Source organism: Xiphophorus couchianus, chromosome 5 (assembly GCF_001444195.1).
Source record: "Xiphophorus couchianus chromosome 5, X_couchianus-1.0, whole genome shotgun sequence".
NCBI lineage: Eukaryota > Metazoa > Chordata > Actinopteri > Cyprinodontiformes > Poeciliidae > Xiphophorus > Xiphophorus couchianus.
Window position 1 is genome coordinate 34,037,396 of NC_040232.1, and position 14,927 is coordinate 34,052,322.

The following is a 14,927-nucleotide window of genomic DNA, read 5'->3' on the forward strand; positions in this document are numbered from 1 at the left end:
AGCATCTCTTCTATATTCCAAAAAATTGAGTAGAAAGAAGTCTGGCGTGATAAAGCGAGGAATGTGTAGGAACCCTAGCGTGTGCTTGTCTGTGTTTGTGTTGTTCTGAACACTCTTCGTGTCTTCCAGATGGTCGTTCTCGGCTTGTTTCTCCACCAAGGGTCTTACTTTCGTGACTTGTGGAACATACTGGACTTTATAGTGGTTAGTGGTGCTCTGGTGGCCTTTGCCTTCACGTAAGTGCCCCACTTCACCACCCCTTCACTCTCCTCTTGATCACCTTCACCACACACACACACACACGCGCGCATTTTACCATCCACAGAAAGGCCCAGGCTACACAGCCTTGTACGCTCAGTTACCCAGACAATCCTGATCTCTCTCCTCTCTTTCTCTCTGCTATTGTCTTTACCTGATATGTTTAAGAAATCTTCATCATCTTCCTCTTTGCTATCTGCCTTTTCTTTCTTCCTCTCACTGTTGATTATGTGTTATTTTAATTCTTTTTCTGTCTTTCTTTGTTCTCTTCTTCGGGTATTGTCTGCTCTATTCATCTCTGTCCTCGATGAACCCACCTTCTTTGACTGCGGTCACGTCTTCTTCTTCATTGCGTAACGTAATTCATGTCCAGTTTCCATTTCAGTTTCCTCATCGGTCATCATTACATATTTCAATCAAGCGGTCTTTCTACGTATCATTCCCAGTTTCATCTGATGACACTCCGTCTCATCTTTAACTAAAATGTGGCCACGATACTTCTCATCTGAGTGTTGCAGCTCATTTCTACACTCCAAAACAGGAAATTGGCTCCTTGAAGTTTGCTTTTTCTTGAGATTTGTTTTTGGGGCTCTAAGGAGCTTTCCTGACGTTTCAAAGAAAGTTTTAACTTCCACAAACGTCATCAGACAAATATTCCCACTGCTAAGACGCAAATACGTTTCTGGAGTGTAGTGGCACCATCTCTAACTTCCTCTTTCCTCCCAACACATGGAAAACCTAACCCTACATCTGTCCCTCCACTGTTTTATAAACTATCACTCACCAGTTGTTCCTTTTGAACAGTATTGCTCCCCTCATATTCCTTGCTCCTGTTCCCTTATTTTCCCCTATTTTTCAAATCATGCCGACCTGATATTTCCTCCAACCAGGCCGTGAGTCCTCCCTTCCTCTTTTCTTGCATCTAAATATCTAGTTCTGGTCCTACAGTCCCTTGTTCTACACCTCTTAGACCCTCCACAGCCTTTTTCCTTACTGATCACACACCTCCCTCCCCTTTCGCCAGCCTTATTCCTAACATACAGCAAGTAGAATACTGTCGAGTTGATCTGCGTGCTGAATTTTCCATCCTCAATAAAGTGTCGTCCTCTTCAACGTGTTTTTTGGGCATAAAACTAATAACTTGATGGCTTTGACAAAATCCCAGTAAGTTGCGTTAGGTTTACATTGTCGAATTTATTCAAGAAAGCAATCTGTTTGTAAAAGTATTTCAGTTATGTAACTTATGTTTTATTTGGCGTGGAGTGGAAGTTAAGCTTTGTAAGTCATGCTCAGAATTTGACTAACCACTTTTGGTTTTACGCACACTTTTGTAAGAATCGTGTTACATTTATCTTTTTTAAAAAAAATTTAAATTAATCAAAGCTAATTTGATTACAGAAAAAATATCTTAATTTTGTAGAAAGAATTGTACAGTAAAAAAAAAAATCTGACAGTATACCATGTGTGTACTTACACATGCAAATGTTTCCAATGATTCAAAGTCTGTTCTCTCATTTGCCTCAGTCACAGATACATTTCTTTATATAAAAACTATTTCATAATACTCTGGTAAACTAACCATTTTCGGAAAGTATGGTGTGCTCTAGATTGGTCACATCAGTAGAAGATTGTTAATTGTTAGCGAATTTTTAAATTCTATGTTTTTTGTGATTGATTGATAGATGTGAATAAATCCGTTGGTCAAAGACAGTTCATGTCTAATCGTCCCCAAGGTGAAGAATCAAGTTAAGATCGTGATCATTAAAGGTTTAGCTCAGGGTTGACGCTTCTGCTGTATGTTAGGAGCAGAACCCATGTCCCATGATTCCCCTGGACCACATCTCTCATCCTTATCCGATTCTCTCTTTTTTACAATCCTCTTTGTTTCAAACTCCATCGAACATTTATCTAAGCAACCAGCTGACAGAGAACCATTACGAGAACCACACGTCACGTCTATCCTAACCACACCACTACCTCCTCATCCCTCTGCGTTCTCCTTGCTGGAGGTCTCAGTCGTTCCGTCTGTGGGGGTGAGGGCATCCCAGACACCTTTAACCCTTTAAGTGCCCAGGCTATCCATACGTCACACAGAGGAAAGCTGGCAGCAGGACATCAACTCGCCCTCTTACCCTTCCTTTTCTTTACCAGGACACATTCAAACCCGCACACACAAACACACACACTCTGATACCCAATTGCGACTCTAACGAACCTGGAGGCACAGGTATTTAACTCTCTTTCCTTTGCACGGCCTGGGAAAGTGCAGCTGGAGGGAGGGGAAAAGGCAAGCATGCTGGGGTAGGGTGTGGCGGGTGGAATGATTTGTTTTACTGAAACACCATAGATTTATGAAATAACTGCAGTGCTGTGAGAAAGTCTTATCACCCCTTTATTTCGTTTCACATTTTGCTTCACAGAAGCCAGGCTTTCTTAGGGTGTCTTCACACCTGATAGTCCGGTAGATTCGGTTTGATCCGGGATCAAGATTGCAGCATTTGCTACATTTTCAGCTGGTGCGGTTCTCTTTCACACTGCTCTGCGTCAAACAATCCAAACCATTTGAAGAACCTGTTCACCCCTCCTTGCTTGTATTAATGTTGCACCAAAAACCACTAGGAAGCAACACAAAAACCTCCAAAGGCGACACGAACTGTAAGAGAAAATGGAGTGGAGACAGATTTGAGCAGTTTTAGGATTTCCATGAGCCGTTTCTCCGACTAGCTTTAGACTCAAGCATTTGTTTTGGTTGTATTTACCTGGAATGCCCTGCACTAAAGTCCGCTTCCTCCTTTTGGAGCGGTCTCCCGTCCAACTTGGCAGTCACATGAGCATTCAAACCACCCCAAAATGTACATCAACGAAACAGAGGCTGAGGTTTTCAGGTGGATCAGAGGTCGCCTTTTTGGTCTGCATCAGAATTTGATTGCATACCTCCCCAAACTAACTGGACTTTCTACGCAAACAAACTAGAGTTTGATTTAATTTCCCACTTTCTGGTCAATTTACTAGGGACTTTTTGATACTTCATACTGGATAAAAGTTTGAGTAATTGATAGAAAACAGGAAAACAACCAAACAGCTGAATTTGTAAGTACTGTATGTTAGGATAACAGTAGGCTATGGCAGTACACCGATAAGTCGGCCCAGATTTCCTTCATTTTGGGAGATCTGTGATCGGCCGATACTTGCATGTGAAGCCGATTTTATCCACTGACCGTTTCTACCTCAGCAAAGGTTTAAAAATCAACCACGGTCTTCTTTTTCTCTCCTGCGAGTGACGATTAACTGACAGACGAGTGACAATTGACTGCATGTTTGCAGTTAACAATAGTCACCCCACTGTTATCAACTCGGCAACTTTTTGCTATATTTGGCAACAATTCAAAGAACAAAAAAAATCAGTATTGGCCAAAATCAGAATCGACAGGTCAGGCTTTTTAAAGATCGGTAATCGGCCAGAAACCTGCAATTGGTGCACAAATAGCAGGCATCTTTCAGCCAGCTGGCCAGAAGTGCCCAGCAGCAAATACTGGAATGGGTTATATAAACTATTTACGCCAGACAAAACATCCCATGTCAAGGACCACAAGAACAGTCTGATAAGCATATATTTCTGTAACAGTTTAAAATCTTGGTGAACCTGTTACAAATATTACACATAAGCTTTTATTTCATCTCAAATTTAGAAATCACAGGTTTCTAAAAATATCTGGAATCATTTAAATGAGGTAAGGCTTTGATATTTAAAAAAAAAATAGCATCACAGTATGACTTGCTAATCTACACTGCCCCCTGGCTGATAGGTTTGTTATAGCAATCTGAAAATCACTCCACTTCTCCACCCTGCACCGCATGACTTCCTGTTGACAAATCAACGTCTCCTCCTTTCCGTTATCTGTTGCTTTCCTTCCTCCTCCCCTCTTCCTCTCACCTTCTTACTTGGCGTACTCTTCCTTTATGCCCTCACACAGTAGTCGCTCCCTCTAAGGACGCTAAGGCATCGCAACTACCCTCCCAGCTTCGCCTCTTCTTGCCTCCCATCATCTGCTTCGGCGCTACACCTAAACACAGCGCTGCTCCAACAGCACACAAACACCTGCAGTTTCACTCTGAAGCATGATGTTTTTATGAAACCAGATGGCTCGACGAAGCATTGTACAGATGACTTATTGTTGGCATGGAAACAGTACAATAGCTTCATATCTGTGTGCGTGTTATAAACACTGTACTGCTTCCGGCATTCTCCAAACAAACGCCGAATGTTTCGAAGCCGTGTGACTTTACCATGCATGTGGCGACAGTCCTCTGTGAGAATGCTATTTTGTGCTATTAAAAGCATGTGTGTGTGGGACGACACACACACACACACATCCTGGTTTCTTGAGTGTCCACTCAGGACTGATGAGTGAATGTTGCTCTGAGGTCAAGCAAACCTGGAAAGGATCTCCTTGTAAAAGTTTAAAAAGCAATCCTCTTTTTCTGTGCAGATGTTGTGCATGCTAAGGAACTTTGATGGGAATTCCTCTAGGTGCTGCATCTATAACGAGGACAATTTGTGCTGAGGGTCCGGCCTAATTGATCATTATGGCCTGATTAGATAGGAGTCAGTGAAAATGGATGCACCGATTGAGATTTCACTTCCAATTACAAAGCTAGTCCTTCACCTGTGCTTGCAGTAGCGCTAAAGCAGAGGACGTCCACAGAAAGGAAGGATTTAGATTAAATTTGTCTTTTGTTGTGTTTGTGGATCCTGGAAAGTGCATCATGTTTAAGCAATCCTGTTAGAACAAATTGCATTTTTTCCAAGAATAATGGTGCCATAGTTTAAGTTAAGTTGGGAGTGTTACCTGAACTTAAAACAAACATTGAAGCAAGAATGTAACTGTATAGTTTATGATACCAGTAAAGCAACAAAGTATGGATGGTTTTTTTTTTTGTTTGTTTCTTTGTTTGTTTCATGTGGCAGATAATCTGGTAACGTTGATTTTAGTATTTGGAAAACATCAGCTTAGGTATTTCAGCTTTCCCATGTTTAGCTAAATATGCTGCCATTGCTTGCTGCTAAGCAGCATACTTTGGTCTTTTCAGCAAATAATCAGCTTTAAAATATCGTATATATGATCATTCAGTAGTGTCCCATAAGGATCTGTATAATTCAGACAAACAGGTTATATAAAACAAGGGAGACAGGAAATTACATCCTGCAGTCTGAGGGAGATTATGGGAAAAAAAATTTAGCCTCCATTTAAGGGTGGCTGGGGTATATTTGTAATCAGGTAGCCATCTTGCTGTCTTTCCTTCTATGTCTGTCTCTCATATAGATGTATCTTTTTCTACCTAACCCCCTTCTTTTTTTCTCTCTCTCTTTCTCTCTTGTCTTTTGTCGGTTTCTCTTTCAATGTGTGTTTCTGTGTCTCTCCGTATGTATGTGTGTGCGTGTGTGTGTTTTTTCTCTCTCTCTGTGTCCTCCTTGTTCCTCTGTCTTCCTCTCTGTCGCTCTCACCCTGACTTTCGCTGTCACCACCTTCGGTGAAACCCCGACAGGAGCAGCACCCGGTAAAGTTCCTCCTCTGTCCTCTCCCGCTCTGCTCCCCGCACACAGTAACCCGATCACGTTGGCTACTATCTCTTTCTTTCTTTGTTCTTCGAACCATTTTGTGCTCATTCTCGCCGTTTCGCTGCCACTCACTACCTTCCGTTGTCACCGTGAAACACACACTCAAAACACTTCCACGTGTTTATTTTTGGGGGGAGGTTTTTTTTTTTTTTTTCCACGTCTGTAATTTTTTTTTTTTCTTACGTCTTTGGGGACACCTGGAAAAATTCTAAGAAATCCCAGATTTTATTTAGAAAGTGCTCAATTGAGAATGTCATGGAAGAAGACTATCAAAAAATGTGTATACTTGCTTCCTTACATATCTAGCCACACAGAATTAATGAATATCTGTAATAGCAGAATAAATTACGAGAAAGATCTAACTTCCAAGAAGCATATACTTATACTCAACTGTTTTAAGAACATTGGTACAAAACACTAAGGACGGAAAACCCAAAGTGTTGGTTTGAAATTGAGCTTATAGTTTGGCAGACATGTGATGTGATCTGTCCATTTCCCGTATTTGGATGGAATAATGATGCATTTATGAGCAAACTTGGCAGCAAATTGACTAAATGTCCAGGGCATGAAAAGCTTAACAGGTTTCGCAAACAATTTGATCAGCATTTTAGAGCACTTTATGCAGCTCAGTATCATTTTTAGCTAGACAGCATTCAGATGTTTGGTTTGACAAACCCAAACTTAAGGGACTGCAAATTTAATTTGGCTTTCAAGAGCTATTTTTATTTAGTTATTTCTTTTTATTTTTTTGCCAAACATTACTTTAAGTAATTAAAATATCAAATTTATTTATGCTAAGATCTAAAAAAAAAAAATGTATATACATAGAGCTCTGGAAAAAATAAAGAGCCCACTTCACTGGACCCCATTGAAAGCCTCCCGGTTATTCCACCTAATATTGATTTCTGAACTCTTCCTGAGTTAAAACGTTAGAGTTGTTGTTTCTAAACAAATATGAACTTGTTTTCTTTGCATTATTTGCTTGGAATTTCAGAGACATGATGTCAAAGTTAATTTTACTCAAACATATAAAGAATAAAATCAGAGAACTGAGCATTTTGCAGTGGTCTCTTAATTTTTTCCAGAGCTATATATATATATATATATATATATATATATATATATATATATAAATTATATATATATAATTTCTACAGTCAATGTTTAGTGTACGCACATAGGAATGTGAGGGAGCGTTTGACACCTTTGACCTTCCGGGGCTTTACGCTAACACTCTAAAGCTGCTTTCATCGAGAGACCTCCATGCTGCTCAGACTTAAATGAGCAACGTCTATTGATTGTCGTCTGAGTCGCTCGTTGGCGGACACACAAACACCCACACGGCAACACTTACAAGCTGCCAAGACTCCGACTCAATCAATCAGCGCTAAATTCATCTGTCGTTAATTTTCTGTCACAGGAACGGAGTTCGTAGTTTAAGAGGGAGCCTTGATAGACCCGTCTTTAAGCCCAGACTTGGCAGGTGTCCACGTCCCTCTGCTTTTTTTTTTTTTTTTCCTTCAGGATGACCCATCCACTTACTGTAAATATTAAGTGTTCTGTTTATTACCGTAATACCATTTTTTCTTTACCCTCTTTCAGGAACTTAACGATAACGTTGTCGGCTTAACTTTTAATAATTTATTTCTGCTCCTTTTTACGACTCGTTTATTTGCTTTTCTTCGTGGGATAAGATTTTGTGTTCTGTGAGCAACATCACCGGTCCAAATATTCTCGCATAGCCTCCATTTCCAGACGTTTATCTTACCCTTTTTTCCACAGAAGTGCATTGATATGTTTGATTTCTGAAATCTTGGAGAAGAAAAAAAAATCAGTGGAAGCTATGTGGAAAAAAAAAAACCCTGTTTACACACGTCCATGTGGAGATAATCGTAGGATTATGCTTAAGTAACCCTAGTGGTGTGACATTCGAAGGGCCGACTTCCCATTTTCACATCCAGAAATGTTCACTTCTTTCGAAGAGTCGAACAGCGTGCCACTGTAAAAGAAAGAAAGAGGTTTGGCCGGGCACTCTGCCGGGGAGTTGCCTGTGGCTGCGCAATGAGTGATTTACGGAGATGAAGACCGTATTAAACATTGATGATGGTGCTTCTTGATGTCCATGAAACCAAGAGGTCAGACAAACCTATTGTGTTCTCTCCCCGCTGGTTTCATGTTTGACTTGTTTATTTTTCTGCAAAAAACACCAAACCAAAAAAAAACAAAACAGCAACGATTGCCCACACAAATTAAATGTGTCATGTGTTATCTTTTAAATAAAAGCAAAAAGGGTGTGTTGAGAGCCCTTTGTGACTCATCTGTGTAATGAAGCCTCTGTTCTGCTGTCTAACATTTCAATGTTGCTGTTGTTGTTCCATGCTCAAACACTAGGGGGAGCAGCAAAGGCAAAGACATCAGTACAATCAAATCTCTGCGTGTGCTGAGGGTGCTGCGTCCCCTTAAGACCATCAAGCGTCTCCCCAAGTTAAAGGTAGAATTTAAAAAGCTGTGCTGATTTGTCTTATTTCAGAATCTTTTCATGTGAAGCTGTTTGATTCTTGTCTTGTACAAAAAGTCTTAATAGCTCCAAATTAGTAGCATCGATTGTTTAAAAGGAAAGTATTTGATTTCTAGGCACAGAGTGCGATTGTATAGCACAGTCAAGTAATTGTGTTGACTTCAGTTGTTCTAAAACTGCTACATATGTCAAATAGGACATAAATGTAGTTTGACTTTGTAATGTAACACCTTGAAATTGGGCCTCTGTCTCTTTAAGAAAGTCTTGGTCTTTCTGAAACTCCACCGTCAGGAAGTCATCACAACATGGCTCCTCTGCTAACCCTTTAACAACTCAGCATTTCGCTGAGAAATAGCTCGTACAATGAGCTCAGCAGATTCACCAGGTGTTTGCTAATTGCTGCTGGCTAGTCTGAAGGAGCTGAGTGGGGGAACGCTCCTCTGTAAGGGGGAAGCTCAAAAACTGCAGCTCCAAGGTTTATCTTTTTTCCTCGAAGGCGGTGCTGGGTCCAACCAAGTGTTTTGCACAGCTGAATGGTTGCCATGGGAGATTACATGATGTAATGCTCAAAAAAGTCAACTTTACATAATACCAATCCTTTAAGTTTTTATAGCTATTAAGATGTTCTATTCTATTCTATTCTAACATGCATGAATCATAAGATTTTTTTTACTGCCGACTCATTTTCAAAAACAAATTGTGTAAAATTGCATGTCAACAGGGATGACTATTTGTCTTATGATTTATTTTTTAGTTTTTAGACTGTTAGAAATAAAAAAACACAACTCTACATTAGTCCGTGCAGGATGAGGGGAATTTAGTTTTCATTAATCTGCAACTGTAGTAACGTCTCCACACAGCAACCCAATGTTAGACACCAAAGGAGAAAAAAAAAATACTCCTTGCTATCTTTTCATGCTGCTTCGGCATCTGTGAAAAAATGTGATCTCTTACAAACACAGCAAAGACGACTGCCATCTCAGACATGAGCTCTGTGCAGAAGAAGGCATGGATCTGCTGTGCGTCAGAGGGTGGCAGCCTGTACAGTATTCAAGAAGGAAAAAGATTAAACAATATCTGGATGAAAAAGTTCAATCTGACGCACTCATAAAATTTGCTGTAATTTGTGTGTTGCCGTCGTCCAGGAGGAGTGAACGCTGCAGTGACTCGATTCAATCTGCTGGATTTCTTTAGATAGAAAATGTTTTAAACTAATTTTGAATAATGAATTCAACTGATAACGGGGATCAATTAGAACACACGTGGTTGAATTTGTAAATTCCTCGAGAAATTTGTTGTGAATTGGAGCTGCACAGATAAACTGAATTGAATTGAATACTCAGTGGATAGTTTTCAGATACGTCTCTAAATATTAGAGATGCACAGATCATGAGTTTATGTTGCCAATAACGATTTCACTTGATTTCAGATTCTTCCTACTTCCTATAAATAACGATTAAATGTTTTTTTCCCCTTTTTTTTGATAAAAAGATTTCAATGTTTATTTTTAAGTAAAACAATTAATTTCCTCCAATTTTCCAGAGTCGTTTCTGTTTGCATGAGTGAAAATATGCAAATATGCTAAAAATATTTAATGTTATGGGATATTATTTTAAAAATAAATAAACATTAGAACTACGTTATTATATCTACACTACAAAAAGTTAAATGTGCATCATATTAAACCACATTTAATTTTTTAAAATAATAATAATAATAATTAAACAAATACAGAAAATAAGGGAAAATCTTGAGAAAATTTTAACACAACTAAATGAAAAAGAAAATTAATAGACAGATTGTAAATAATTGTACAATTAAATCATAAAAATTAATTTGTCACACAGCATAATCAAAAAGTTGGCAACGTCCTTATCTTATATTTTCTGAATGCAACATTTAGCAGCTTTTTGAAGCCATTTTAATTCTTTCTAAATTTGTTGCCAATTTTGGTGGGATTAGTTCTCCATATGTTTTATCAAGTGAATAAGAGTTTTTATTGTTATATTTAATATTATTACTACCTCTGTAACGTCACAACAACTTCTTCTTCTTCTTCTTCTTCTTGTGTGACCTTGCAGGCAGTGTTTGACTGCGTGGTGAACTCCCTGAAGAATGTGTTGAACATTTTGATCGTCTACATGCTCTTCATGTTCATCTTCGCCGTTGTGGCTGTGCAGCTGTTCAAGGGTCGCTTCTTCTACTGCACAGACGAATCCAAAGAGTTTGCACGGGACTGCAGGTGGGTTAGGAAACAACAAATCGAGTATCGGAGCACTTCCTTTCTGTCCATATTGCTCGTCTTCATGCAAAGTTACACTAAACTGAGTCTTTTGGTTGTCATTTTCCAATCAGTGGATTTGTTCTACTGTTATAGACATTTGAATGATTTATGAAAATTAAGACGTGTTAAGGTTTAGTTGTTCATGTGCTACCACCTAGTGGCAGTCACATGGTATTTCTGGGTTGTCCCTTTGATTAAAAACATTGAAATATTTGCTGGAATTTGTTGTTCTTCAACATTGCAGGGGCGAATATTTAGTCTATGAAAAAGACGAGGTAAAAGCCGAGAAGCGGGAATGGAAGAAGTACGATTTTCACTACGACAACGTGGCTTGGGCCTTGCTCACCCTCTTCACCGTCTCCACCGGAGAGGGGTGGCCACAGTGAGTGGACAGTTCACACTTACCATAGGAAAACAAAAAAAACAATGAAAAACCTTCAAAACTGTTTATGATGAAGCTGATTCGATTCAAGATGGCGTTCAAAAAGCAGCACAGACACTATTTCCTTTTTTTCCTTCAGGAATAATAAAATGTATATTGCTTTTGCTTACTGTGTTTGTCTCTGGATAAGAATAAAGCTGTATTCTTTTTATACATACATTGTTATGCTTTTTAAGATAAATAATCACTATTTCGCATCACCTATGTATAATTGGAGGATTTGATGATAAATATTGGATCAATTCTAATAATTAAGTTGTGGTGCAGGAACAGCTTGACAAATTCTCAGCAATGTATAAATAAATGATTGAATTGAAACCATTTTCTCTATAAAGTGCCTTGAGAAGACATTTGTTGTTGGCGCTACACAATCAAACTGAACTGAATCGAATAACAAAGTTTGATAATCATCTCGGAGCCATTCGCACAAAATGCATGTCCACTTCTTAGCTGTGATCGAGCCTCTGGTGTAAAAACAAAACCAGCTGAACGCGAGAGTGCTTTTATTTTGAAAAGAAGAAAGCGTTTTTAGAGGCTGGGGTCCAAAATGTTGACCTCAAGGAGCTAAAATCACAGATGTTTGGATAAAACAAAACGTGATCCGATTGCTGGGTGTTACGATTGCAAATAGCGTGTTTTTTTAAATCAGTTTCTCACCTTACGCAATATTAAATTTTTTTTTCTAACTAATCTTTTTGACTCCTCCTCTTGCAGAGTGTTAAAGCACTCAGTGGACTCTACTTATGAGGATCAGGGCCCAAGCCCGGGATACAGGATGGAAATGTCCATCTTTTACGTGGTGTACTTCGTTGTCTTCCCTTTCTTCTTTGTCAACATCTTCGTGGCTCTCATTATCATCACCTTCCAGGAGCAAGGGGATAAGATGATGGAAGACTACAGCTTAGAAAAGAACGAGGTGAGGGAACGATTGGGAAGCTTTTCTACACTTATCGGACGTATTTGTTCTGATGTTCTGTGGGGTTTTTTTTATCTTTCTTCAGAGAGCCTGTATAGATTTCGCCATTAACGCCAAACCTCTGACTCGCCACATGCCAAAGAACAAACTGAGCTTCCAGTATCGGATGTGGCATTTCGTAGTGTCCCCTCCCTTCGAGTACAGCATCATGGCTCTGATTGCACTCAACACGATCGTCCTCATGATGAAGGTATGAAAACGGAAAAGGTTACGCAGTCTTATCCTCGAGCAGCACAAAACTTTATCATGAATCTCTTCGGTTCTTTTTCTGTCTTTCTTTGTTTTCTGTGTGTGTCAACAGCATTACGAAGCAGATGTAGCTTACGATAATGTACTGAAGTACCTGAACATTGTGTTCACCGCCTTCTTCTTTATGGAATCTATCCTGAAAATCATTGCTTTTGGTCCCTTGGTAAGTCCTATCACACACACACACACACCTGCAAACTGTTCGTTTATCTAGGGCGAGCCTCTCTATGCATTCCTGTGTTTCAGACTATTTTTTATTCGTAAAGCGGGATATTTCAGAAGACAATAGCTTCTGAAATAATTTTCAGACGATAATTATTTCTGAAAAAAGTTGTTTTTTTCCTGTCCCTGAAAGGCGTGCACTATTTAACTTGTCCCGTCGTTATGGACGCCTTCCCACTTTTCTGTCTTTCAGAACTACTTCAGAGACGCCTGGAACGTTTTTGATTTTGTCTCAGTCATTGGGAGCATTACTGACATATTGGTAACAGAGTTTTGGGTAAGTGTTGTGACTTGATTGTCCAATAGCACACTTATGGATGTCCAGATAAAAGCTAAAGTGTTTCTAAAAGAAACATAAACAAAAAAAAAACACATAAGTAAAGCAGATTAAAATATCTGCCGGTTCCAGGTGCAGAATGATGACTGTTTACATTTTTTTGCAAATCTTTGTATGTGTTGCTACCGAAAACCAGCTCGTTTCTGGGACGTACAGTGTGAAGTGCGTAAAACAGTAGTTAAAAAAAAAAAAGCCAAGTTCCAAACAGATTGTCACCTAGAAATTACCATGTTAGCATGCAAAAAAAAAAAAAAAGCTAGCTGTGTTTTCAGGATATCACTGTGAGATTTGTTTACATTTACCACCAGGTTAGCAATTTCTGTAAAAGTTATTCTAGATGTATTCTTTATTTTTATGTATTGCTCAATCTTTAATCATTTTTGTTACAGTGTATTGATTAGCCTGTGATGTGGAATCAGAGAAAAGCTGAAAGTGCTTTATTAAAACCTAACTGTTGTTGCTTCTCAGTGCTTTTTTTATACTGGCGCCTGTAATGATGCTGTCTTCCTCTTCTATCTCTTTACATGCTTTCTTTAACCCTATCTACTCTGTTGGCGCCCTTCGCCTCCTCTACTCCTTCCTGTTCTGATATAATCCATCCAATCAAAATGCACTATGAAATCCTTCATCGTGTTATACATCCATGCTGCACCATGCCATGTGGTGGTGCTGTGATGATGATGGTGATGGTGTGTGTTTGGCCCTCCCGTCCCTCCTTCCCTCGCCCATCATGGCCCCACCCAAAACCAACCACCACCTCCTTCTTCGGAAAAATAAAAAAAAATAATAATCTGTTTAACCCAATCACGATTTACCTCAACTTAACCAAAAACAACAACAAAAAACTAAAAATAAAACCTCCTCACCATTCATCTGTCTACATCTTCGCACATGTAGAATCTGGTTGGTTTGTAATTTATTTTTCAAAGCTTCCTGTTGCACTGTCATGCGGTTCCCCGATTAATTTCTTACCCTCAGCAACCCTGTCTCTCATGTGTTGACCCTTGACCCCCACAGCATGTGCTTTTTGGATAAGTCCTATTAAGCTCAACTCTCAAACTGTCGAGTTGTTAATATAAACTTTAAACTATATGTGGGAAAACAACTGTGTCCGCGGTAAATTATATCACATTAGAATCTGAGAAACTTTTAGCCCAATATGACCAAAATGGATTACAGGAAATTCAAGATGCAGTTTGAAGGTTTCAGCATCTGAAAAATTACTACAGTAGGGGCCGAACAACAGCCAAAGTACCATTCTTAAAATAGCTAATCCTGTGACTGTACAGTGGTGACATATTTTTTATTTTATCTACAACTACTACTCAGTGGTAGTTGTTATTGTGTCTTGTCTCTATGCTGTAACTGCGAAGTAATTTCCCCGCTGGGATGAATAAAGTACTTCTATTCTATTCTTTATTATTTTATCAGTTACTTTTTTGTAAATTTGATATATATTTTTTTCAACCATGACTAAATACATACTAAATAATAATAAGGCCACCTGTTTAACTGGCTATAGATTAGTTTCTTAAATAATTAAAATATTTTATGTCTGCCATGCAGAAAAACGCTAAAAGATGATAGCACAATGCTACCCTGAACCTTTATCCCCCAAATTTGTGAACCCTGGAGCCGAGGCACACGGCTCTAGTAACAGTGTAATATCAAAACTACTAAGGGCCTTTTTGGTGCCAACTTCCACCCAGGGGAAATTGGCCCCAGCAAAATGTTCCTGGAAAAAGTTCCTTAGTTGGGAACATGCCTTAAAAAAGATGCACTTAAAAAAGGGAGTGTGGCCTAATCGGTTTGATTTAGTGATTAAAACCTTTTTTATGTTGTTTTAAATTTGAGTGAAAGATTTTCAGTATACTGGGGGATCCAAAAGCATTTGCACAATCATTCGATAAATTAGAATATTATCAAAAAGTCAGTTTATTTCAGGAACCTTATTGCTAGCTGTATCACTAAGTGAGCATTACTGCCCACTAAAGCCTGCTGATGCATTTTATATACATCCC

The 14,927-nt window shown here is 38.9% G+C and overlaps 1 protein-coding gene across 19 annotated transcripts in view; it reads left to right on the top strand.

Annotated features, from left to right (window-relative positions):
* The window catches only part of cacna1ab (calcium channel, voltage-dependent, P/Q type, alpha 1A subunit, b), a 135,627-nt gene that overhangs the window by 74,929 nt on the left and 45,771 nt on the right, over nt 1–14,927 (top strand). For 14 of the 19 annotated variants that reach the window (XM_028018850.1, XM_028018849.1, XM_028018859.1 and 11 more), the window contains 10 exons: nt 130–236; nt 1,149–1,151; nt 5,806–5,817; nt 8,270–8,369; nt 10,478–10,638; nt 10,925–11,062; nt 11,837–12,038; nt 12,124–12,288; nt 12,400–12,510; nt 12,763–12,846. In XM_028018850.1, the coding sequence (XP_027874651.1) occupies nt 130–236; nt 1,149–1,151; nt 5,806–5,817; nt 8,270–8,369; nt 10,478–10,638; nt 10,925–11,062; nt 11,837–12,038; nt 12,124–12,288; nt 12,400–12,510; nt 12,763–12,846 (1,083 nt within the window). The remainder of the gene's footprint in view (nt 1–129; nt 237–1,148; nt 1,152–5,805; nt 5,818–8,269; nt 8,370–10,477; nt 10,639–10,924; nt 11,063–11,836; nt 12,039–12,123; nt 12,289–12,399; nt 12,511–12,762; nt 12,847–14,927) is intronic. The other 5 variants (XM_028018856.1, XM_028018868.1, XM_028018864.1 and 2 more) reach the window with 2 other exon arrangements.